We start from the raw sequence: 22,617 nt of genomic DNA on the forward strand, positions 1-22,617 counted from the left end.
GCCGGTCTGCCCTTCCCAGGGGGGCACCTGGAGAAACACTTCTGCAAGGCACATCTTGAATACTTGGAATGAGCCCTGGGACCAAGGAAGAAAGAGTGAGGAAAGCTCCTCTTTCTCTTTCACAGGGCAGCCAATCAGATGCCTGCCCCACAACACCCACACTAAGGAGACAGACCCAAAGCCTCTCCCCCCCAATTCACCGTACTATTACTCATCAAAAGAGGGTTCTTTTGCTATGTTTGAAGTAAGAAAAACAACAAGGAAGTGGTAGACTCATTGCGAGGAGAGGAAAGTGAAATTTTAACAGGCAGTGAAGAGAGGGCAGACCTGCTCAATTCCTACTTTTCCTCTTGCGAGGAAAAGTGTTCAACATGGCAAAAACAGAACAGACAATGAGAGGAGTTGCAGCCCTAGGACTGGCACAGGGGGAGTACATGAACACCTAGTTTCTTTAAATGAAAGTCATCAGCGCCAGATGAATTGCATCGAAGGATTTTGTTAATTTCCTGCATTGTGCAGGGGGTTGGACTACATAACCCTGGTGGTCCCTTCCAACTCTATGATTCTAAGTCACGTCAGACTAACCTCATCTCCTTTTTTGAGAGAGTTATTACCTGCTTGGATCAGAGGAATGCTGTGGAAATAGTTTATCTTGATTTCAGTAAGGCTTTTGATAAGGTTCCACATGATATTCTTGTTTACAAGTTGGTAAAAAGTGTTTTGGATTCCATTACTGTTAGGTGGATCTGTAACTGGTTGATGGATTGCACCCCAAGAGTGCTTGTTAATGGTTCCTCGTCCTCAGGGATCTGTCCTGGGCCCTGTGTTGTTCAACATCTCTGTCTTCTAGGGTATTTGCCACTCCTCCCAATTTGGTGTCATCTGCAAATGCCCCTCCACCCCCTCATCCAGATCATTTATAAAAAATATTAATAAGTACCGGGCCCAGAACCGAGCCTTGTGGCACCCCACTGGATGCCTCCCTCCAATCAGATTAAATTCCCTTGATGACCACTCTTTAGGTGTGGTTCTCCAGCCAGTCCCCTCTCCACCTAACTATCCTAGAGTCTGGCCTGCAGTGCTCCAGCTTACCTATCAGAACACCATGTGGGACCCTGTCAAAAGTTTTACTGAGATCCAGGTAAACAACGTCCACGGCATTCCCATGATCCAGTAAGCTGGTCACTCAATCGAAGAAGGAAATGAGGTTGGTCTGGCAGGACCTGTTAGGAACAAATTCCCCAGATCACCAAGTTGCCCTTCAGATGCTGGCAGACCGACGCCTTTCAAACCTGCTCTAATATCTTCCCTGGGACAGAGGTTAGACAGACTGACCTTTAGTTTCCTGGGTCATCCCTGCTCCCTTTTTTGAAGATTGGGCTAACATTCTCACTCCTCCAGTCTTGTGGTGCATCCCCCGTCCTCCAAGAGGTCTGGAAGACGATGGCCAAAGGCTCTGCAAGCTCTCTAGAAAGTTTTTTGAGCACCCTTGGGTGCATTACCATCTGGCCCAGGGGTCTGTACGCATCCAATGCAGGCAGGTGCCTCTCAACAACCTCTCTGCCCGTATCAACCAGCAGCCTGGATGCTGTGCCAGGCCCACCACCATCTTTGGGTAAGCCAGATCTCAGTCTTCCCTGGGGGGGCCGCGGTGGTTTGGAGGAGAAGGGCTGGAGGGGGGGGCTCTTGCCTTGTCTCCAACAACTCAGTGAGGCAGGAGGGACTTACAGGGCGGGAGGGCGGCATTTCCCAAGAGCCCCCTGCACAAAACCCCTCCAAGCCTCTCCTTTCCAGTTCCCGGCGGGCGGTGCTCATTAGGAAGAGAAGCGTTCCCAGCACTGGCTCAGAGCCCCCCCCCCCCCACGCGCGCGCGCTATTATCGGCAGTCTTTCAGAATCTGGGGGGGGGGGTGAGCGGCGGAATTCAGCAGCCCCCTCCAGGGCCCGGAACTAAACTGCCCCCACCGCCAGTCCCCTCTTCATATGGGACGTTTCTCCCCGCGGGAGGGGTTTTCAACACACATCCCCCCCCCCGCACTATATTTAGCAGCCCTCCGGTCTTCGCTGAGCTCTCCGAGCGGCGTGACTCATTCTCTGCAGCCGCTTCCTGCGTCACCCGAGCCGGGAGGGAAGAAGGGGGAGGAGGCCGCTGCAGCGGGGGGGGGGGAGGGCTGTCAGGCCAGGGAGGGCTCGGCCGGCCCCCTGCAGGACCCCCCCAGCCCGTCCGGCCCCCTTCCCCTTGCCGGGCCCAGAGCTGCTGGCCAGCCGTCCCCGGCCCGCCTGGAAGCAGGCCTGGGGGCCGGCGGACCCCGCCTGGGGCTCGGTGCTGCACGCGAGGCAGCCGTGTCCGGAAGAGAGGCGGGGGGGGGGGGGGCTTGACTGAGCCCGGCTGGGCCACGCGGGGGGTGGGGGCGGGCGGGTATGCCACAGCCTTTGTTGCAGACCACCGGTGCCCAACCCGGAACACCTTTGGTCGGGCACCAGCAGCCAGCCTCCTCTGCCCGGACAGCTTTGCCTGAAAAGGGAAAAGAGGGCGGCGGGGGGGGGGCTCTTCGCCCGGCTATTCAGCGCTTCAAGCGCTTGCGGGCTGCTCCGATTCAACCCCTCTATATGAAAAAGCGCATCTTGCTGGGGGGGAGGGGAGGGTTCCTTGGAAGTCAACCAGCCAGCCTGACTGCCCCCTCTCGCCCTCCCCCCCAAGGTGGTTGCGAAGGGTCTGGGCGACACGGGTAAGCGGCTCAGGCTGCGCACACCTTCCTAAAGCGTGACTCATCCCTCCCCCTCCCCCCATTCCAGCAGTGAGCTTGGAATTGGGGGGGATGAAAACCAATGCCCTGCTGCAGGGCTCTCCGTGCGCTGCCCACCCCTGCAATGGCATTCACTCCTCCTGCCCCCCCCCAAAAAAAACGATCCGGCGGCAGGCGAGAACGGGTTGGAACCGCGGCTCGTTGCCCCTCGTGAATCACCGCGGCCATCAGCCCTAAACCCCGAGGGCGGCGAAGGGGAGGCGCGCGCACAGGAAGACGGTCACGAGCCCGGGAGGGAGGGAGGGAGGGAAAGAGGGAGGGAGGGGCAGTCCGGCCGGCCACGCCGACCCCTTCTGCCCGGTCCCTCCCCCCCCCCCTTCGCTCCCCAGCTCCCGACACAGCCGGGCTGCGCCTCCCCTTCGACCAAACTCCGGGAGACCGGCGGGAGAGGCCGAGAGGGCCCCGGGCACCTCTCAGCACCGGGCGGGGAAGAGCGGCAGCCTGTCCTCAAGTGTGGCGGGGCGGACAGCCGAGGTGGGAAGAGGGGGCCCAGCGCAGCGCCGGGCTCCTGCCTCCTCGGCCTCCGGCGTCGCCTGCTTTGGGCGCCGTCGAAAACGGGCCCTGCCCGGAACCCAGCTTGGGGGATCCGCTGCAAGCAAAGCGGATGCTCGCCCACGGCCTCGCCCGCAAAGGGCGCCCCACCACCACCACGACGCAAGAGAAGGGGCTAAACAGAGAGGGCGGAGAAACACTTGCTCCTCCGGCCTCTGGAAACGAAAGAGGGGCCTCTCCAAAGAGAGCGAACCCCTTTGCATTTTTCCAAGCACAATGCAAATAAGCAAGGACCACCCCCCAAGCCCCCACAGGTCACTTCCCGCGGAGCAGCTGTCGCGCAGGTGGGGAGAGGCTGGATTCAAGCCCCCCCCCAACCAAGCCACGCAGATCCTAGATTTCTAACCTGTTTTCCAGTCAAAATTGCCTCCTGAAGCAGCTCCAAGAATACTTTTTGTTCAAAATCCCATAGAAATGGTCCTTGGGGAAGGGGCACACAAGGGAAGCTGATGGGGGCGGGGGCGGTGCACAGATTTCTGCCTGGAGGGTCAACTCTCCCTCCTCTAGGAGTCGAAAGGAGCCAAAGCCCAGGAGCGCCTGATCCAGTCATGCCTGCCAGGGTCATTGACTTGCTTGCGACCCTGACACGGCCCCACTTCCCGTCGCCGCCGCCCCAAAAGAGGCCAGGTGCTGGTGTGAGGGGGGGGTGTCAAGACCAAAATCCCACTCCGGCTGGCCTCCGACCAGAGCGACGCAAGCAAGCGCAGCTCCCGCGGGACGAGGCAGGCCGTCCCCTTGTGTGTGTGTGTGGGGGGGGCAAACCAGCACAGCCCCCCCTTCCTGCGGGCTCCTTGGCTTCCTCTTTCCACACAAACCTCACTGTGGAGAGGTGGGGAGGGCCACCGCTGCCCCCTCGCAGGGCTGTCAGCCGCGCTCCCTCGACCAGGAAGAAGGGCTCATCCTCCCCTCCAGCTGGTGAGTCAGAGCCGCCCACCCCATGGCGGCCCACAGCCTGGGTCGGCCGCCCTACCTTCTGCCCCACACGCAGAGAGGTGGAGCGGTGCCCCCCCTGGTAACGACCCCCACCTCCTTGCAAAGTCAGGCAGGGGTCTGGCTGATGACCAGCCCTTCTTTCTGGCCCTCAGCTGTGCTGCCCCCTGACCCCACCGCCCACATCAGAACCTCAGAAAGGTCCTGCTGGATCAGACCCAGAAGGCCCGTCCAGTCCAGCAGTCTGTTCACACAGGGGCCAGCCGGGGGCCTCTCGGAAGGCCCCAAACAAGAGGGCTGCAGCAGCATTTATCCTGCCCCTGTTCCATGGCTGCCCCACCCTTGGCCTTCATGGCAGCCACCAGCCCCCCCCCCCACCCCACCCCCATCAACCAGAAGAGCGGAAGGACCCGGCTCCCAGCTCAGCAGGCAAGCCGCAACCCAAGAGGAAAAGGCCCCTCTGTGGCCTGTCCACAGCAGTCCAATGAATCTCAAACAAAGAGGGGGGCGGGGGCTCAGCAGTGGGGCAGATGAAGCGCTGGGCCAAGATCCTGGCCGGCCTCAGGCCCAGAGCCTCTCTGGAAGGCCAGGATTCAGGCAGGGACTTCACCAGGCCAGAAGCAGGGGCCCTTCTGGAAACCCTGAGCCATGCCCACAAAGGAGGTGGGGTGGGGGGCGCCTCTGGGGAGTCTCTGGCTCGATTCAGCGGCTGTCGGGGCCACTACCCACCCCACACCATCCTTTTGGCCAAGTTGAGAGGTGGATGGCGGGCCAGATGGCACGGGAGGAGGAGGCTTTTCCATGGGCCGTCCTTGAAACGCGTGGTTTGGCCAGAGTGAACCATCACGTCTATGCTAGATGACTGCAGTGGACTTTACATAGGACTGCCTTTGAGGGTTGTCTGCTCCAAAATTGGCCAGGCGGCTCTCAAGGGGTGGGGTGGCGTTCCTTTTTTCCTTACTTTTTTCCTTCCTTCCTTCCTTCCTTCCTTCCTTCCTTCCTTCCTTCCTTCCTTCCTTCCTTCCTTCCTTCCTCCCTCCCTCCCTCCCTCCATTCATTCATTCATTCATTCATTCATTCATTCATTCATTCATTCATTCATTCATTGCATTTCTATCCCGCCCTCATTCCGGGCAAGCTGGGCTCAGAGCAGGTCACAAGAAGAACACAGTCAGTTAAAGCCCTCTCCCCTGACCTGTTCTCTGTGCCCTCGCCTGCAGGGGTGAGGCGGACAGTGACTAGAGACATGGCTTTTTCAGTGGTGGCTCCTTCCTCTGGAGTGTCCTCCCCCTCTCTCCCACCAGAGAGCAATGTGGGTTACCAGTATCTAAGTGGCCCCCGGTGGTGATCGAGCCAGGACTCCGCAGCCTCCTAGCCCTTCCTTGCCGCTTCTACCAAAAAAACACAGGCGAAGCGAGCGGTGTGGGGGGCGGGGCTCCTGACCTGGGTTTTTGCAGGCAATGTTTTTGGAGCTGGCCTATGGGGACACGCCTTGCTCTGGTGAGGCTGGTTGCCCGCCCCCCCAACACACGCACACACACACACACAGATAATTCACAGTGGGTAGCCGTGTTAGTCTGTTTGCAAACAGACACACACACACACACACACACACACACACACACACACAGAGAGAGAGAGAGAGAGAGAGAGAGAGAGAGAGAGAGAGAGAGAGAGAGAGAGAGAGAGAGAGAGAGAGACAGAGAGAGAGAGAGAGAGACTGACTGACTGACTGACTGACTGACTGACTGACTGACTGACTGACTGACTGACTCACACACTGCTGGCATTCACGGACACAGCATTCCAGGAGGCTGGCTGGGAGCACAGGGACTGGCTCCTTGAAGCCAGGGACTGGGGTGGGGGGCTAGACAGAGACACACAGGCTGTGACCCGGGGGCTGGCAAAGGAGCTCTGAGAGGAAGGGAGACTGTACAAAGGTATTGAGGGGAGGAGGACGGCGGGGCAGGGAGGAAAGCAGGGAGGCCGGGAAGAGAGATGAGGGCCCCACATATGGGGGGTGGCGGCCAGTAGACAGGGAAGCAGGTTGCTTGGGGAGCTGGGAGGCGCTTGGGACCAATGGAGCTCCCCCCACGCCCCCACGCCCCCACGTTCTCTTCATGGTAGGCGTCTAGGCCTGGGGAAGGCACTTCTCGCGGTGTCTCAGAGCAAGACCCGTCGCCAACCCGGCAAGCATCCCCCCCGCCGGCCCGCACCGTTTTCTTCGCCTTTGTTTTATCCTCGGGACAACCCTGTGGGGGTAGCTGAGGCTGAGACTGGCGCAGGGTCCCCCCCGCACAAGCTTCCGGGGCGCGCGCGGGGGGTCAATCCCGGGTCCTAGTCCGACACTCGAACCACCACATAGCGCGGGCTGTTTGAAAGGGAACGGCCCCTTCCTGACATGAACGCCTCGCCTGCCAACCCCCCCCACCCCGAAACCTGTCCACTGCTTGTAGACCCCTTTCAGAATAAGGTTGCCAACCTCCAGGTGGGGCCTGGAGAACGCCTGGAATTACAGCGGAGGGAACTGAACTCCTAAGATCCGTCCCCCGGGACACGGTGGGCTCTATGGCTGACTCCCCTCTCCCTCCCCACCCCCTCAGGAGACACCCTCCAAGCCTCCAGGAAGTGACCAGTTGACCCGCCTCCTTCAGAAAGTGCCCCCCCACTAGCAAGGTGCTGGACCAACTTACTTTGGGGCACATATTCAAAGGTTAGTGCACATTTTATGACTTTCTGCTCCAGGTTTTGTCTTATTTGGAGGGGAAGAGGAGCAGGAAAGCCGAGGAGGAAACTGAGCAAAAACCTGGGGAGGAACCGGCTGCGCTACGCCCCCCAGGCCATGCGTGAAATTGGCCCCGGGGCTTCCTAGCGCCACTGCCAAGGTGGGGGCCTCTCTCCCACCCCCCGCCTCGGGCCACTTTGCAAAGCAGCGGGCGAATCCGAGAGGCGGGAGGCAGCGTTACGCCGCGCGGGGATCTGTCCAGCCGGCTTGATTCATTCACACAAACCACCCCAGGCTGCCGCCGCTGCTGCAGGAGTGAGTCACTGGCCGGGCATCCATCTGAGCTCTGGCAGCCCGGAAATCCGGCATCATGGGGGGCGGGGGGGTGCCGGCTCATTTACCCGGGGAAATGATGAGAAATGGCCGGGGGGGGGGGGGCAGCGGCACAGGGGCAGAGGCCGGGCCCCACGGCTGGCCCCCCTCTCCTCCTCCGAACTCAGCCAGCTCGCGCCTCAGCCCCAGCGCATCTCCAGGTCCCGGCCGCCCCGCTCTGCACAAGCCGAGGTGTGTCCCCCCCCCCGCCTCCCAGAACCACGTCTGGACGGTTGTGTTCGGGTCAAGCTCCAGCCGAAGGGTGGCGACTCCGGTGGAGTTTTCAGGGCAAGGGGCGTTCAGAGGTGGTCTGCCCTGTCTGGCCTCTGCACAGCGACCCTAGGCTTCCTGGGTGGTCTCCCATCCAAGGACTGACCAGGGCCCACCCTGTGCAGTTTCCGAGATCTAGCTAGGCTGGGCTACCCGGGTCAAGACCTTCCAGGGCTGCCCTTGGCTTTATCCCACCTTCCAGCAGTGCCGCCCCGTGGCCCCCCCTTGGCCAGAAGCCCAGAGGGCAGCCGGAGCCCTCCTGCGGCTGGGCAGCAGTAGAGGCTCTCCCCACCGTCGTCGCAGCCAGGGAGAGGCAGTGGGGGAGCCACCCACCACCTGGCCTGGCGGCGGCTTTCACCCTCACGAGGCAGCGGGACCTGCCAGGGGAGCCCGTGGAGGAGACAAGGAGAGGGGCGGGGGCACATGTTCCAGTACGAAGTGTCCCAGGGACTGGGGAGCAGAGCTGGGGGGGGGGAGTGGCGGGAGAGGGACAGTCAGGGTCCCTGTGGTCTGGGGGGCGATGCGCCTTTCGGAGCCAGAAAAGGGCAGCCCTTGGCCCGGCACTTGTGCGCGTTGGACCCGCCACCGGGCTGGAAGCCTCTCCCCCAAAGCCCCGACGTCCAGCGCTGGGTTCCAGGTGGATGCCCTCCCCTCCTGCCCTCGCCGCTCTTGGGGAGCTCGTTTGGAGGGAGTGGAGCCCGAGGCAGCCGGCCACCCGCGAAGGCCCTTCAGAGCGGGGCTCCCTCGCCCGCCTTTCCACTGGGAGGAGCCCATCTTGGCCAGGCGCGCCCGCGAAAATGCCACCTTTGGGACTCGAGTGCCCGCAGACCTTCCTCTCGGCTGCGACTGGGGCCGGGCATTCAGGCGGGTCTCCCGGCCACCCAGGAGGGCACGGCTCCTACGGCCCACCTTATCAGCCGGCTCCTCGGGTGGGCAACCGGCAAGGCGGCGGCATCGCCTAAGGGACCCCAGTCGCTACAGCTGAGGCCAGCAACCCACCAGGAGCTGCGGCAGGGAGGGGGGCAGGCCCTTCCCTCCCCTTCTCTGGGAGTGAGCCAAAGGGTCTCCCGCCCCAGCTCTGCTGGGGGGGGGGGGCTTTGGGCCAAAACGGGTCCCCCGCTGCACCACCAAACAGACGTGGAAGGAGTGGATGAGAAGGGGGGGGCTGCGTATGCAGCTGCGGCACCCCCGCTTCCACACGTTTCTTCCACACCTGTGGAATGCTTCCCCCCCACACACACACACTATTGTGACAAATGCAGAAGGAGCAGAAACCATCACAACCAGCTGGAGGGGGGAGGGGAAAACGCCAAGGACTGCAGAGCAGGGGTGACTCATCGTCCCTTCTCCCCCCACCCCTTAGCCTGAAAGTGTCCTAGAAATGCCCCACTGGCAGCCAGAAGAAAGTTTTTTTTTTCCTATAGGTCGAAGTCGAGAAGGGGGGGGCTTCGAAAGATAAAAGCGGGGCAGAAGCAGGTGGCAAAGGCAGAGGGACCGAGAAAGTGACGGCGGGGAGGGCAGAGTCGAGAAGAGGAAGGTCGTGGATGGGGCTGCGCAGCGGGGGGGCTCGGAAGTGAAATGCCAGGGGAGATGGACGCAGGTGTCCCAGGCGCCGTGGAGCAAATTAATGCCTCCCCTCCCCACCCCCCCTGCGCGCCTTTTCCTCCAGAGATCTGAGGGAAGGGGGCGCGCCCGAAGAGGCGTTGAGAAACACGGGCTCAGGGAGAGAGGGAGAGGGAGAGAGAGAGGCGTCCAAGCCAAGCCTCTGCCCAGCTTGGCCAAGACTCGCGCAACGGGGGGGGGCGCCCTTCCGCTCCTCCGCAGCCCTGGGATTGCGCGGCCACTCCTCCTCAGACACCCGCCGGAAAGGGGGCGACCAGGCGAGGACTCTTCCCCCGACCACCAAGAGAGAACAAAGCCTCCCGCCCCCACCCCATTCCCCCACCGGGCAGAGGCGACGGGGAAGCCCCACAAAGACCCCTGGAGTAGACCCCTCGCCCGCCCCGCTTCCCGGCTCCGAGAGGCCAGCCTCCCTTCCATTCACGAATCTCTCCTCTTGCTCATTTACCCACCCTAGCCCGTGCTATCCTCTCCTCTCCCATCCCTCCGTTCATTCATTCATCCCAGCCGGTAAAAAGGCTTTTCCGGCTGGGCGCAGGCGCGGGGCTCCCCTCCAATGGAGCTCGCGTTTTATGAATGAACGCTGACGTCAATAGAGCCCCCCCACGTGGGCCGGCTGGCCGTACAAAAGCGGCCGCCCAGCCCAGCCCTGTCCAAGGTGCTGAACGGCAGAGCAGGGGAGCCCGGGCGGAGCGGGACTGGCCAGAGACGGCGAGACAAAGGGGCGGCAGGACCGGACCGGACCCCCCAGCCCCCGACCACCGCGGCTGCGGCAGAGCGGGTAACGCGCCCCCAGCCCCACCCACGCACTGCTGGCCATGGGGCGGGGGGGGGAGGAGCTGTCCCCAGGAATGGCGAGGCACCCGTGAAGGGCTTCCGCTCTTGGGACCGAGTCTCCACAGCGGCGGCCAACACCAAAGAGCCGGCTGGCCGCGGGGGGTGGGGTGGGGTGGGGGGTGTTCCTTCGGCCAGGGCCAAGAAGGGCTGCCGTCCCCGGGACGGGAGATGCAGGGCGGTCCCTTGGAGCAGTTCCCGGAGCAGAACGCACGTCTCTCCCATAGCCAGAGGCTCGGGGCGGGAGGGGGAGATGACCGTAAGAATCACCGATTCATTATTGGGGGGGGGATCGCCTGCGGGGGGGACGGTCGTAGGGAAGCCTTACAGGATTATTTGGGTATTACAATCAGGTCAGGATAGTTCAAGTGGTTGCCTTTATAGAGCCAATATTGGGTAGGGGGTGGAATTACAATTAGGCAGTGACTTATAGAGGGGTCCCAATGCCTGTTTTTCTTAAAGGAAGTCAGTTATTAAAAAATTAAAATAAAACGTGTTCGCTATAATGGGGTAGGGTGGCTTAAATCTGGGGTGGGGCTCAGTTTTTGGTAGAAGGAGCAAACAGGGAGCCCCCCTCAGTGGCAGGTGGAGATCTAATTTGAGGAGGGGCTGATACCTGCTCCTTAAGAGGGGGTGGTTTGAGGGAGAGGGAAGCAGCGGGCTGCAGGAGGGTCTTTGGGAGGTGTCAGCTGATGATGGCAGTCCTCTGCCTGCCTGCATGGGTGGGCGGTGGGTGTGGGGACTGCAGAGTGGAGGGGGGAGGTCCTTCGCTCTGGCTCTGAAGGGGAAGCGCAGCTTCTGCCAGTGAGTGACTGGGGGGGGGAGGTCTTAGGTGGAGGGAAGGAAGAAGCTGCTTTGTTCCGAATATAACGGGGGCACAGGAGATTAAATTAGTTCCTCGTTGGTTAAGGGGGGTACAGAAGAAATCCATGCCCACAATGCAGATGGCACTTCTGGGTGCACCTCCAAAAGGGGGGGTGAGATCCCCATGTACAGGCGTCAGAAACCTCACCAACACGCTGAGTAGCTCCCCCACACACACACAGATTTTAAAAAACCCTTGTCGACCACAGTATAAGTCCCTCTGTCTCGGATTAATAAACAAATAGTGGCCTCACAAAAAGAGAATCACAACCCCTCCCCTATTCAGAATGCAAAGCATGCAGGAGAGAATCAGCGGCTGAGATGGGACGGATCCGATCACCTCCTTTCCCGCTTTCCCAGCAACTGTAAACAATACCCTTGGGATGAGAGAGAGAGGACGTGGGGCTCAGGAATGCTGGAGCGCCACCCGACTCCGCCAGCGCTGCCAGCTTTGGGAGAAGATGGCATCCGCCAACCCCTCAACCGTTCTGAGCGGGCAGGAAATGCCAGCCTACCAAGCCCCAGGGAGCGAAGCGGGGTGGCGGCTCCCTCTCTGTGGAGCCCCATCTCAGTCCCTGGTTGTGTGTGTGGGGGTGGGGTCTGTGAGCATGGAAAACACAGTTCGAAGGAGCTAGGCTTCCCTGGCAGGGGGTCCGACAAAGCAAATCTCCACACACGCAGAGACTTGCACACACACACACACACACACACACGGAACCAGTCCCACGGCCCACTATGAGCGTAAAAACACCGAAGATGCTGCTTCTGGTCCCCGGACTCTGGGAAGCACCTGTGGCTCTTTAACAGCTCCACGGGGCTAGGTCTTGGGTGCAAGCGTACGGGTAGGGGGCTGCCTGGGAAGAGAGGGCAGGACTGGGCAGCCATGGGACCTGCTGGCCAAGCCAGAGTGGTGATGTCATAACAAAGCGCAGTTGCCTCCGAGCCGTTCCCTTCGGTGCTCTCCCAGGCCCTTTTGGCCAAGGGTTGGGGAGACATGAGGAGGGGCTCTGGGAAGAGGACCACATTAAGTGTGGGGTGTGTGTGAGGGAGGGGCAATTGCACAGCTTTTGGGATGGCACCAATCTCTGACGGCCCCCTTGTTTGTGTCTGCTCCACAGCAGCCCCACCCTTGTGGCAGGATGCCATGCCCCGGGGCCCTCTGCAGAGCTGCCCTGCTGCTCTCCCTCTGCCTCCAGCTGCACGGACGCCTCCCTGCCGCTGCCCCCCTTTCCCTGGGCAAAGGGCCCCGCCCCGGCGAAGCTTCTCTTAAGCCACAAGACGCGGTGGCCAAGGAGATGCAGGTTCGTTCCCTGCCTGAGAGTGACCCCGACACAGCAACCCACCAGAACAATCGAGATGACCTCTTCCAGGACGTCGACCCCAAGGCCTTGGCTGCCCTCCTCCTGCAAGCTCTTCACCTCCAGCCGGAGAACTCCAATGAGGGGGGGCCAGGCCTTGGACCGAGCGCCAACGAGGAGACAGTCCGCAGCGAGACTGAGAGCTCGGACCTACGGCCAGAGAGGGAGCAGGGCTGGAAAGGCAGGTCGGAGGAGGAGGAGGAGGGGGGCCTGACCCTGGAAGAGGAGGCTCCTGGTCAGCAAGAGGCCGAGACCCTGATGTCCATGCTGCAAGGGCTGCAACGGTACATCCCCACGGCCAAACAGGAGGAGCACCTGCAGGAGCGCCGAGCAGCCGCCTCTGCCCCCCCTGACGGCACACGGGACGATGTGCTCAAGGAGCTGGAGGAGTATGAGCAGCTGAGAGTCCACCCCAAGCGCAAGGCCCCCCCAAGCGAGCCCTGGGAGGGGGCCCGGAAGCTGAGGCAGCAGCAGCACCTGGAGCACCAGCTGTTGCAGAGGCGCTACGAGGAGCTGGCCGAGAGCCGGAAGCAGGCAGAGGAGGCGCGTCGGGCAGCCGCCGAGGAGGAGCGCCTGGCAGACATGGCCTCCGACCTGCTCCTCCAGTACCTGCTGAAGGATGGGGAGCAGAGCGCAGAGGAGGGCCGGCCGGGCTCCCAGGGTGGCGGCGGCCGGAAAGGGAGCAGCGCCCTGCTCTTTGAGGATGAGGAGGGCAACGTGGCAGAAGACAAGCGCTCCAACGAGGCCCCGGAGGAGGAGGAAGAGGAGGAGGACGACGACATCGACCCCAGCACCATCGACCGCCTCATTGAGATCTCCAGCAAGCTCCACCTGCCTGCCAATGATGTCATAGACATCATTAATGACGTCGAGAAGAAGAAGAAGGAGGAGGCACCAGAGCCCTTCAGCAAGGGCAAGACTCCGGCCACATTTGCCCCCCAAGAAAAGCCCAAGAAGACCCCTCCCTACCTGCAAGGCCCAAAGGTCATCCAGAAGTCCTTTTACCCTCCGGCCCGTCAGCCCCCCCGCCGCCTCCCCAAAGAGGACGAGGACGCCTGGAACGAAGTCCTGAGAGGAGATGAGTATCCAGCTCCCAAGTGGTTCCACCCCAAGCCAAACAACGTCATCTCCAACTACATCAACCCCAGGACTTTCCAGCCACCGGCATACCACCGCTACGCCAACCTCCCTGGCCCCATGGTGCCACGGGACGAATACTACGATGACAGCCGAGCCCATGACCAGGAAGAGGAGGAGCTGGAGAACTACATTGAGAAAGTGCTGATGAAACGCCCCAAGGGCTTCTAGCGGAAGCCAGCGGTATCGGCTCCCCTCCCCACCCCCTCCCCACCCCAAGAAACTCGGCCATTCACAGTGTTTCTGACATTAATTCAGGTTTCTGCATGAGTCAGGAGAAGAAAGTCTCCCCACTTAGCGAAAGGTCCCCACCCGGAGACCAGGGTGCTGCCTCCTTCTCCTCTCAACTAATGACACCATTGCCTTCTCCCCATTAAGAAAAACCCCACCCCCTTCCACTGAGACCCAGACTACTGCTCCATCTCAGCCCTGGGCCCAGTGGGGGTCCCCCCAGCAGTGGGCAGAGCCCACCCCCCCTCGACAGCAGCTGCACAAGTGAACAGGGAGGCAGCAAGCAGCCACTCCTGCCAGGCGACCTTTGAGGCTGCTGCTGTGTGGCAAAGAAGGAAGCCCAGTGGTCTCCCTGCAAATCCTGAGGGGCATCCAGCAGCGACCCACCAGGCCTGAGCCCCCCCCCCCACTACCCAGTTTTTACAGCTCCAAGAAAACACAACCCCTCCTGAAAGAAGAGAAGGGGGTCGGCTGGGGGAATAATGACAACGCATGGCTCCCCCCCCCACCATGGATCGAGAGGCGCTGGGGCCAAGTCACTCCCATGGTCAGTCAGGGTCCGCTATGGCTCGCCTCTTTTGGGTGGTCCAGACCACGCTGGCAGTTTCCTCCCTATCCCACACAGGAGACCCTCTTCCCCAGGAGGGGTGTTTCATGGAGCCCAGTGGGCTGCAGCGGCTGGGGGGAGGCAGGGAAGTTCTCTTCCGCTGTTGCAGCCTGGACCCGGCCGGCCGTCTACTGGTCTGAAGGTGGCTTTTCCCTGCCCCTTGTCTGTCCTCCGCAGCGTCTCAAAGCGGTTCCTGGGTGGTCCCTCTCCCACTTCAAAATGACACCCCTTCGTCTTGTTCAGCTTCAGCGGTCCTGACGTGGATGGCCCCAGCTGGCTGGCTGGCTCTCAGCAGATCTGTGCTGCTAAGCAGGGTCGGCCCTGGTCAGTACTGGGAGGGGAGACCAGCCAGGAAGTCCAGGGTCACTACGCAGAGGCAGGCAATGGCTGACCACCTCTGAACGACTCTGGCCTTGAAAACCCCTTGAGGGGAGTGCCACAAATGGGCTGCTACTTGAAGGGCCCTTGCCACTGTCGCCGCCACCACCACCACCAAGGCATATTCAGCTAGAAGTTAGAGGAAAGTTTTTGAGTCTTGGGTGAATTGAGAGGTGAGCACTCCTAACAGATGTTCATAACCCCTCTCTTTCGTTGTGGACGCACGCCCGGGGCTGACTTCAACAGTCACTGAACAGCTGATGGCAAGTTCTAGAATCTACATGTGGTTTAAGAGGTCCAGGTACATGCTGAGCCTTCTCTTGAACAATTACTGTATAATTGTTTTCCTTATTTAATTCCCCCCTCCTAATTATGAGGGCCCTGAATCCAAATGGCTGCCACAGTCGCCCCTGCAGTGGTACAGCTGCGACTCAGCGGGCCCCACCACCACCATGGGCACTGCTGAAAGGGACAACCAAGAGAGCTCTCTGGCAGGGTCAGGCTGGGCAGCAGGAGCCTAGAGGCTGTAGGGGCACCAAAGCCCCAGTTTGCTGGGGTCGTACTCTCACCTGCATGAGCGCAAGCCACTCCCTCAGAGGCTGCCCCCTCCTCCCTAGAGTCCTTCATCCAGCCCCCGCCCCCCAAAGCCGGAGATGGGAACAGCAAAAAACCCACACCACACCCTGTGCCCAGTTGGTTCCGGCCAGGCCTAGCGCCCTGGCAATCGGTACACAGTCTTTGGGGGGGCGCCCCGGGGGGGGGAGAGGTGGGGCTGGCGCATGCTGTCACACCTACTTGTGCAAGTCCGGGACCGCCCAGCGAGCCGCAGCGGATGCACCGCAGGGCTTGGGAGGGCCAGCGAGGGTGGGGGAGGCAGCCCCCTGCACGTGTCCGCCCCTTTCCCACCGGCATCGGGGTCCTCGAGTGTGCGAGTTTCTTCGCTTTGTGACGTTCCGTCCTGTAAAACCAAACCAAACCAGAGTTGTTTCGATGTCCTGATCCATATGTTGTACTTGAAATAAAACCCGTCTGGCCTGTTGTAAATAGCACGTGGGATCACTAGTTTTGCTAAGAAATAAAAGCAACTATTTTATTACGAGTTACTCTCATTATTTACGGCCGGGGCGCCCCGCCCCTCCGCCCGCCCCCCCCCCCGGGGCTGTTGCGGGCAGGCGGAGGAGCCGGACCGGGACCCGCCCCCCCGAGTCCCAGCTCGAGGGCACGCGCCCGGCGGGGCAGTGGCACCGGCGCCGCCCCCCCCCCCCGACCCAGGACGGCAGGCGGGAAGGGGCGCGCCTCCGCCGGCCTCGCGCCCAACGCAGCGGAAGACCGGCACGTCCCGGGCGAGAGGGGCGGCCGGAGCCAGCGACCTCTCGGGGGGCTCCCGGCGGCCCTGCCCAGGCCAGCAGATCACCGCCCGGCCGCGAGGAAGCGCCGCCTGCCGGGGCCAACGAGCCCCCTTCCTTCCCCGGGAGGGAGGCCTCCGCCCTAGGCCCGGGGACCCCCAGCCGGCTGCACGCGGCCGCCCGCCCCGCGCCCTCCCTCGGCTCGCCACCAGCGGGTGGGCAGGTGGGCGGGCGCTCCCTGACACGCCCTCTCCCCGGGTGGGCCCGCCCGCCCCCCCTGCTTGGACGGGGGCCCCGGGGAAGCGGAAGGGGCCATGAGCGGGGCGGGACGGGGCGGCTCCACTTCATCTCCCTTCTTCGCCCTCCGCCTTTCTCCCTCCGACTCCAGGCCGACTGCGCAACGTGGCGCCGAGACAAGGAAGGGGCTGGGCCATTCCGCAGGGCTGCCGGCTCCGGGAATACCTGGAAGGTTTCGGGGCGGAGCCTGAGGAGGGCGTGGTTTGGAGAGGGGAGGGACTTCAAAGCCATAGGGTCCAATGGCCAAAGTGGCCATTTTCTCCAGGGGAACTGATTTCTGTCACCTGGAGATCACCTGTAATAGCAGGAGATCTCCAGACACCGCCAGGAGGTTGGCAACCCTAGTCGTTCAGTGAACAATGAACTAGGATTTGGGTTGCAGAACCAATTGGAAGTCGAAAAAAACAGAACTGGAGCAAAGTATAGGCGTTAAAATGATGCCCGATTCCATAGTAGGATCCAACTCACAGCAAACTACGCCCAGCAGTATGGTCCGCACAGCCCCTAATAACATGTCCAAGTAACTTTGGGAATCGTTTGTACAGCACAACTTTTGCCTGCATAGAAAAAGCCCCCTTGAATCATTCATGTTTACTTAGTTTGCAGAAAGCCAGGCCAGCGGGAGCCTTCCTGACCTCCTCTGGCAGGCCATTCCACAAGGAGGGAGCTGCAACGGAGAAGGCACGTGGGTGTGTGGGCAGTTGCAGATTTTGCCCATTGGCAGGTTGGTGCCTTGCCTTGCCGCCCCCCCTTCCTTCTGGCAGGACGAGGGCCCCTACGCCTCAGCCCACACATGCAAGAAAGAGAACCAAGCTGGAGACTTCCACACGCATTTTATTCCCCCCCCCCAAAAAAGGGAAGACACGCTCATCCCTTGGTTTGGAGAAATCAGAGCCAGGGGCGACAACACAAGACCCATGCGCCACCCCCCCCACCCCCCACGTTCAGAGGGCAGCCCCTGTTCAGCTGGTGACCGAGAGGAGGAGGAGGCTGCTGCCAGAACTCCCGGCTGGTCTGTGCTCACATGGCGGCCCTGAAGGCGGTGGCAGAGAGATCGTCCTCCTCTGCTGTCTGTCGCATGCGCCTGCTGCCTGGATGAATCACGGGCCTGGGGGCGGCCGGACGGGCCCGATGCTGGTGCAAACAGATGTGGGGGGGAGAGAAAGAGTGGCAGAGGGAAAAGGGAGGGAGGGGAGCAGGAAAAGGGAGCAGGGCCCTTCTGCACAGGGAGCCAGGCTGCCCCCCTCCAGCAGATGCAGTGCACCTCTCCCCACAGTGTGTGTGGGGGATCAATATTTACACAGTCCAGTTTGCAGCTCCCTCCAGTGAGTTGATTTCTCAAGCACGGCAGACTGTGGAGTGTGTGGGGCAGCCCCCCCTTACCCCACTGGACAGCAAGGAGCGGGCAAAGGGGCAGTAGGGGATGGCCTGTGATTGCCTGGTGAGCAGCTATGCCAGCCCCATCTCCTCGAGCACGCTGCGGGGTGACTCGTCTTCCTACAGCAGAGAGTGAGAGAGAGAACGTAAGAACATCAGAAAAGGCCCTGCTGGATCAGACCCAGGAGGCCCATCAAGTCCAGCAGCCTCTTCACACTGTGGCCAACCAGGTGCCCCCAGGAAGCCCCCCAACAAGACAACTGCAGCAGCATTCTCCTCCGCTGCTTTCCGTCATGCACTAGTCCTAGTTTTATGTGGGCCAGAAAGCTTGGAGAGAGAGAGAGAGAGATACGGGGAGGGGTGCAGCCTGCGGCACCCCCAACCCCACCTCCCACAACACCAGGGAGAGGAAGCTTCAGCCCGGGAGGCGGGCTGGGGGATCGGAGGAAATGCCCTTCCCTCCGTGGGCGGGCGAGAGGCAGAAGAGGGGGCAGAGATGCCCTGGCCTCTCACAGCTGGCGGCAGGACTGTGCATTCCTTGTGTGTGGCGGGGAGAAGGAAACAGACCGTGGGGGCTGCTTCTCCACACACACACACACAACCGTCGCAGAGAGCTGCTGCCGGAGCTGCCTCGCCCACGCCAACGACAGGCAGAGACGAGCCATCCTGGCCCCTGACTCATACGATGCACAACATCACTGCATCAGACCGGGAGATGGGTGGCTTGAACCACTGGCAAGCACAGGCTGGGCAGAAGGGAGGGCTGGGTGGGGGGTGGCCCCCCGGGGGATGCACGACCCCATGCAGGGCCCCACCTCTACCTCCTGCAAGAGGTCGGCCTGCTCAATGGCCTTCAGGACGCTCTTCTTGGAGGTGTCCTGCACTTCACCCCCCATCAGGAACTCATCCAAGATAAAGTAGGCCTTCTCGAAATTGAAGATGATGTCCAGCTCACAGACCTGGGGGGGGGGGGGGGCAGGGAGACAAGGAAAAAGAGGAGTTAATTTCTATACCCCGACTTTCTCTACCACTGAAGGGAGACTCAAACCAGCTTACAATCACCTTCCCTTCCCCCTCCCCACAACAGACACCCTGTGAGGGAGGTGGGGCTGAGAGAGCTCTTAAAAGAACTGTAACTTGCCCACAGTCACCCAGCTGGCTTCGTGTGTAGGAGGGGGAAAACCAACCCAGTTCTCCAGATTAGCCTCCGCCGCTCATGTGGAGGAGTGGGGAATCAAACCCTATTCTCCAGATCAGAGTCCACTGCTCCAAAACACCGTTCTTAACCACTATACCACTGGGCCCAGCCTCCGCCCCAGACATCCAGTACTCCCCAGCCCCACAAACACCCAACTAAATCCCCAGTGCCCCCCAGTCAGGCCACCCTCTTTGCGACTGAATTGGTGTGTGGGGGGGAAGCTGCTCTGGGGCACAGCCCAGGCTAAGCAGAGAGGGGAGGGGGCACACCGTCACAAGCCCCATTGGCAACCCCCTCCCCTGGATTCTGCGGCAAGGGGGGGACAGGGGGCCTGCAGTGTGCCCTAGGCAAGCTCAGAAAAAGGAGAGTAAATGGCTCCTGGGGGAGGGGGGGAGTTGGGGGAAATTAAGAAAGTGAAATGGATGAAGAATTGGATTGGACTCCCCCGCCCAGCTGCAAAATGGGAGCACGCACACACATACACACAGAGTGGACGCCTGCTCTGGCAGCGCCATCTCTCAGCGCAGGGGCACACCGGTTGACCAGCTGCAGCAGCAGTGGGGGCCATTCGTTTCCCTCCAAGAGGGGACTCAATATTTTGCACTCAAACACAGCAACTGTCACAGTGGCGTAAGTTGTACACAGAAATTCACAAGCGGGGTCCCACAAGGAAACTGTGGGCCTGGGGGGGGAAGAGCAATGGGGGGGGGGAGAAGCCATGCCAGACCTTGGGGGTCTGCCACTCCCACTCCCAGCCAGACTGCCCTGAGTGCTGCCAATGCCGGGCTAAAGTGTCTCCCCCCCCCACTCCCTTCTGGGAGCCATGAGAAAGCAGGGGAGAAGAAGAAGAAGAGTTGGTTTTTATATGCCGACTTTCTCTACCACTGAAGGGAAACTCAAACCAGCTTACAGTCACCTTCCCTTCCCCACAACAGACGCCCTGTGAGGTAGGTGGGGCTGAGAGAGCTCTAACAGAGGTGTAACTTGCCCAAGTTCACCCAGCTGGCTTTGAGTGTAGCAGTGGGGAAACCAACCCGGTTCACCAGATTAGCCTCCACCACTCATGTGGAGGAGGAGTGGGGGAATCAAATCCGATTCTCCAGATCAGAGTCCACCGCTCCAAACCACTACACCAGTAGAGGCAGACCTGCACCGCACCTTCAAGAGGCCCTACAAGATCCACAGAGCCCTGGCTCTGCAGCCCCAAGCGACCTGCCAGACATCCCCCCACACCACCTCACCTGTCTCTGCCAAACGCCTGCAACGGCACCCCACCCACCCCCCGAGACCCCCCAGCCCGGCCCCGCCACTCACACTGCCAAAATATTTGTCCAGCAGCTCCACGTATCGGTGGATGAGCTCCAGGGTGATCAGCTCGTTGTCATGTTCCTCAACGGCACAGCAGAAGTACAAGCTGGCATACCTGCACACACAAGAGACAGAAGCGGGTGGGTCAGGCCTGCCGCCAGCTGTGCCACGCTCTTGTGGCAAGCCCCACCGCCTTGCTCCCTCCGGCCCACCCCAGCTGGCTGAAGGTCTTTGATCGTGCCGAGGGAAGGAGGGCTGCTCACACACACACGTCCAAACCGAGTCTTGCCCGCCGGGGTGGCAGCTGCAGAAGCCCAGGCCACCGGAGCCCTCCATGCTGGGCCACCTCAAGCAGTTACTGGGCTGCCCTGGCTGGAGAACCAGCCCTGCCCCTGGCCGAGCTGCCCCTGCCCTCACGTCTACTCAAGAGGAAGAGGAGGAGGAGCCACTCTGGGATCCAGCACCCATCCTGCTCCCCAGGGCCGAGAATTCGCTGTGGGGGACTTCAGAAGAGCCTGCCGAGAAGCCCAACCAAAGGCTGGCTGGCAGGGCGGTGGGCAGCCCCAAGGGCAGATCCGGGGGAAGAGAGAAGGGGGCCGCAGCGGCCAAGCAGAGCTGCCCCAGAGGGGCTCCACAGCCGCCCGCCTGCCAGAGCTGGGCTAGCAGAAGCCTGCCCTGGCCAGGGGCACCCAGGAGAGACACGCGGAGGCCATCTATGCCTGGGCAGCCCGGCCAAAGCCCCGGCGAGCCTGCGCTTTTTAAGGGCCTCTGGCCCCTGGGCACTGGCCAGTAGGGGCAAGGCAGAGTGGGCTCCAGCCCTGAGAGCAGAGGAGAGGCTCGAGGGCCCTGGGGTCTTCCTGACCTGCAGCCCAGTCCTGCAGCCACCTTCCTTGGGGGGAGTCACTGGGTGCTTCATCCCACCCCACCACCAGCTGTCCCTCTCCCGAGAGCACAGGGGCCCACTCACCCTCATGGCGGTCAGAGCCACGCCAAGACCCAGCTCTTCTGTGCGATGGGCAGGAGGGGGTGGTGGTGCTGCAAGCAGGCCCCAGAGCACACTGGGGCAGAGCCCGGCAGGGTGAGCCTTTGGGACCCGGATCTCAGGGCAATCCTGCCGGGCCGTGGCTCTCAGCGAGGGCTTGCGAACAGCCCCCCAGCGGGTGACAGGAGGGGCGCTATGGCTGAGGAGGCGGCCCTCGGCAGAGCTCCCCCTGTGTGTGTGTGTGTGTGAGGTGGGGGAGAGCCTCACCTCTTATAGACCACCTTCAGGTCCCGCCACTCCAGGAAGCTGCACATCTTGGGCTTGCGGGCCAACACCACCTGCATGAGCTCCCGCACCATCTTCTTCTTGTCCTTGTCCGAGGTGGCCAAGTACCACTTCTGGAGGCGCAGCTTCCCCTGCCGGCTGAAGAGCAGCATGAAGCGCATCTGCGGGGGACACGTGGAGGCGGGGCGGGGGTGAGGGCCCCACCAAGCTGTCTCAGCCCGAGGCAGACCCCCCTCGGCCCGGCAAAGTCGCCCCCCCTCCCCAGACTGGCAGCCGGGGGCTCAGGCACAGAAAGGTCTTCCCCCTCACCTCCTGCCTGGGGACAGGACCCGGGACCAAGCAGAGGCTCCCCCCCCCCACTGCACCCTCCACCAGGTGTGTCAAGCAGCGCAGCCGGTGGGGGGGGGGGCGCCGGTGGGGCGGTGGGAGAGCCTTGGCTGCGGCAGTCCCGGGTACCTCCCCTCTGTTGGGGGGAGGGGGGACACGAACAGTCCTCCAAGCCCCCCCCCGTCCGCCTCTCAAGTGCAGCGCAGGAAGAGCAGCTCCGGGGAGGGCGCTGGACGGTAGATTGGGGGGGGGGGGAGACAGCAGATCCACCCCCGGAGGCACCTGAGGATGGCCAGCCCCTCCCGGGAAGAAGGATTCACACACACCCCGGGTCATGCACCGGAGCCTCCTCCCTGGCAGAGCCACCCCCCCCCTTCCTGCAGCGTGTTTGGGGAAGATCGGGGAGTGGGGGGGGGTAGAAGTCGCCCGCGAGCCCCAAGGGAGGCCTCCTCGGCGGGGGTGGGGGGCTGGCAACCAAGAACCCCCCCCCCGGGCGCTGCATGCGTGCTGCCGGTGGATCGGGCCCGCAGAGGGGGGTGGGGGGCTCCGGAGCCCTCCGCCCCGGGCCGGCCTCCCGCTCTTCCGGGCTCCAGCCCCCCCCCCGGGGTCGAATGCGGCGGCAGCGGCGGGGGGGCTCCCCCCCCACTCACCATGGCGGCGACAGCGGCAGTTTGTCCCTCGCGGGCCCCCGTCCGCCCTTCCGCCCCTCCGCCCGAACCTGCCCAGGCGCCTCCCGGCCGGCCCCGCCCTCCATGCCGCGCATGCGCCCAAGGCTCTCTTCCGGGAGGGGCCGGGCGGGCAGCCGTCATCCCT

General features: G+C 62.1%; 3 protein-coding genes across 5 annotated transcripts in view; 1 reads left to right on the plus strand and 2 right to left on the minus strand.

Annotated features, from left to right (window-relative positions):
* RNASEK (ribonuclease K) overlaps window positions 1-22,617 on the minus strand; it is a 278,954-nt gene that overhangs the window by 95,772 nt on the left and 160,565 nt on the right. Inside the window, exon 4 of one of the 2 annotated variants that reach the window (XM_056863414.1) lies at window positions 10,833-10,844. The exons of the other annotated variant lie outside the window; for it this stretch is intronic. The gene's annotated coding sequence lies outside the window, so the exon portion shown is untranslated. Of the gene's footprint in view, window positions 1-10,832; window positions 10,845-22,617 lie in introns of those variants that run through there. 2 annotated transcript variants of the gene reach the window in all.
* VGF (VGF nerve growth factor inducible) lies at window positions 12,269-13,639 on the plus strand. The gene has a single exon (XM_056863567.1). The coding sequence runs from the start codon at window positions 12,269-12,271 to the stop codon at window positions 13,637-13,639; it is 1,371 nt and encodes a 456-aa protein (XP_056719545.1).
* On the minus strand, window positions 17,617-22,613 carry AP1S1 (adaptor related protein complex 1 subunit sigma 1). 2 transcript variants are annotated; one of them, XM_056863407.1, is made up of 5 exons: window positions 22,455-22,613; window positions 21,460-21,638; window positions 20,217-20,325; window positions 18,520-18,663; window positions 17,617-17,824 (listed from the first exon to the last, which is right to left on the minus strand). In XM_056863407.1, exons 1-5 carry the CDS (start codon window positions 22,611-22,613, stop codon window positions 17,777-17,779), a joined length of 639 nt encoding a protein of 212 aa, XP_056719385.1. In that variant the 3' UTR covers window positions 17,617-17,776. The 2 variants fall into 2 exon arrangements, with proteins under 2 accessions (XP_056719385.1, XP_056719386.1); XM_056863408.1 differs by having other exon boundaries at window positions 18,526-18,663; window positions 22,455-22,547.

Source organism: Euleptes europaea, chromosome 18 (assembly GCF_029931775.1).
Source record: "Euleptes europaea isolate rEulEur1 chromosome 18, rEulEur1.hap1, whole genome shotgun sequence".
Taxonomy (NCBI): Eukaryota; Metazoa; Chordata; class Lepidosauria; order Squamata; family Sphaerodactylidae; genus Euleptes; species Euleptes europaea.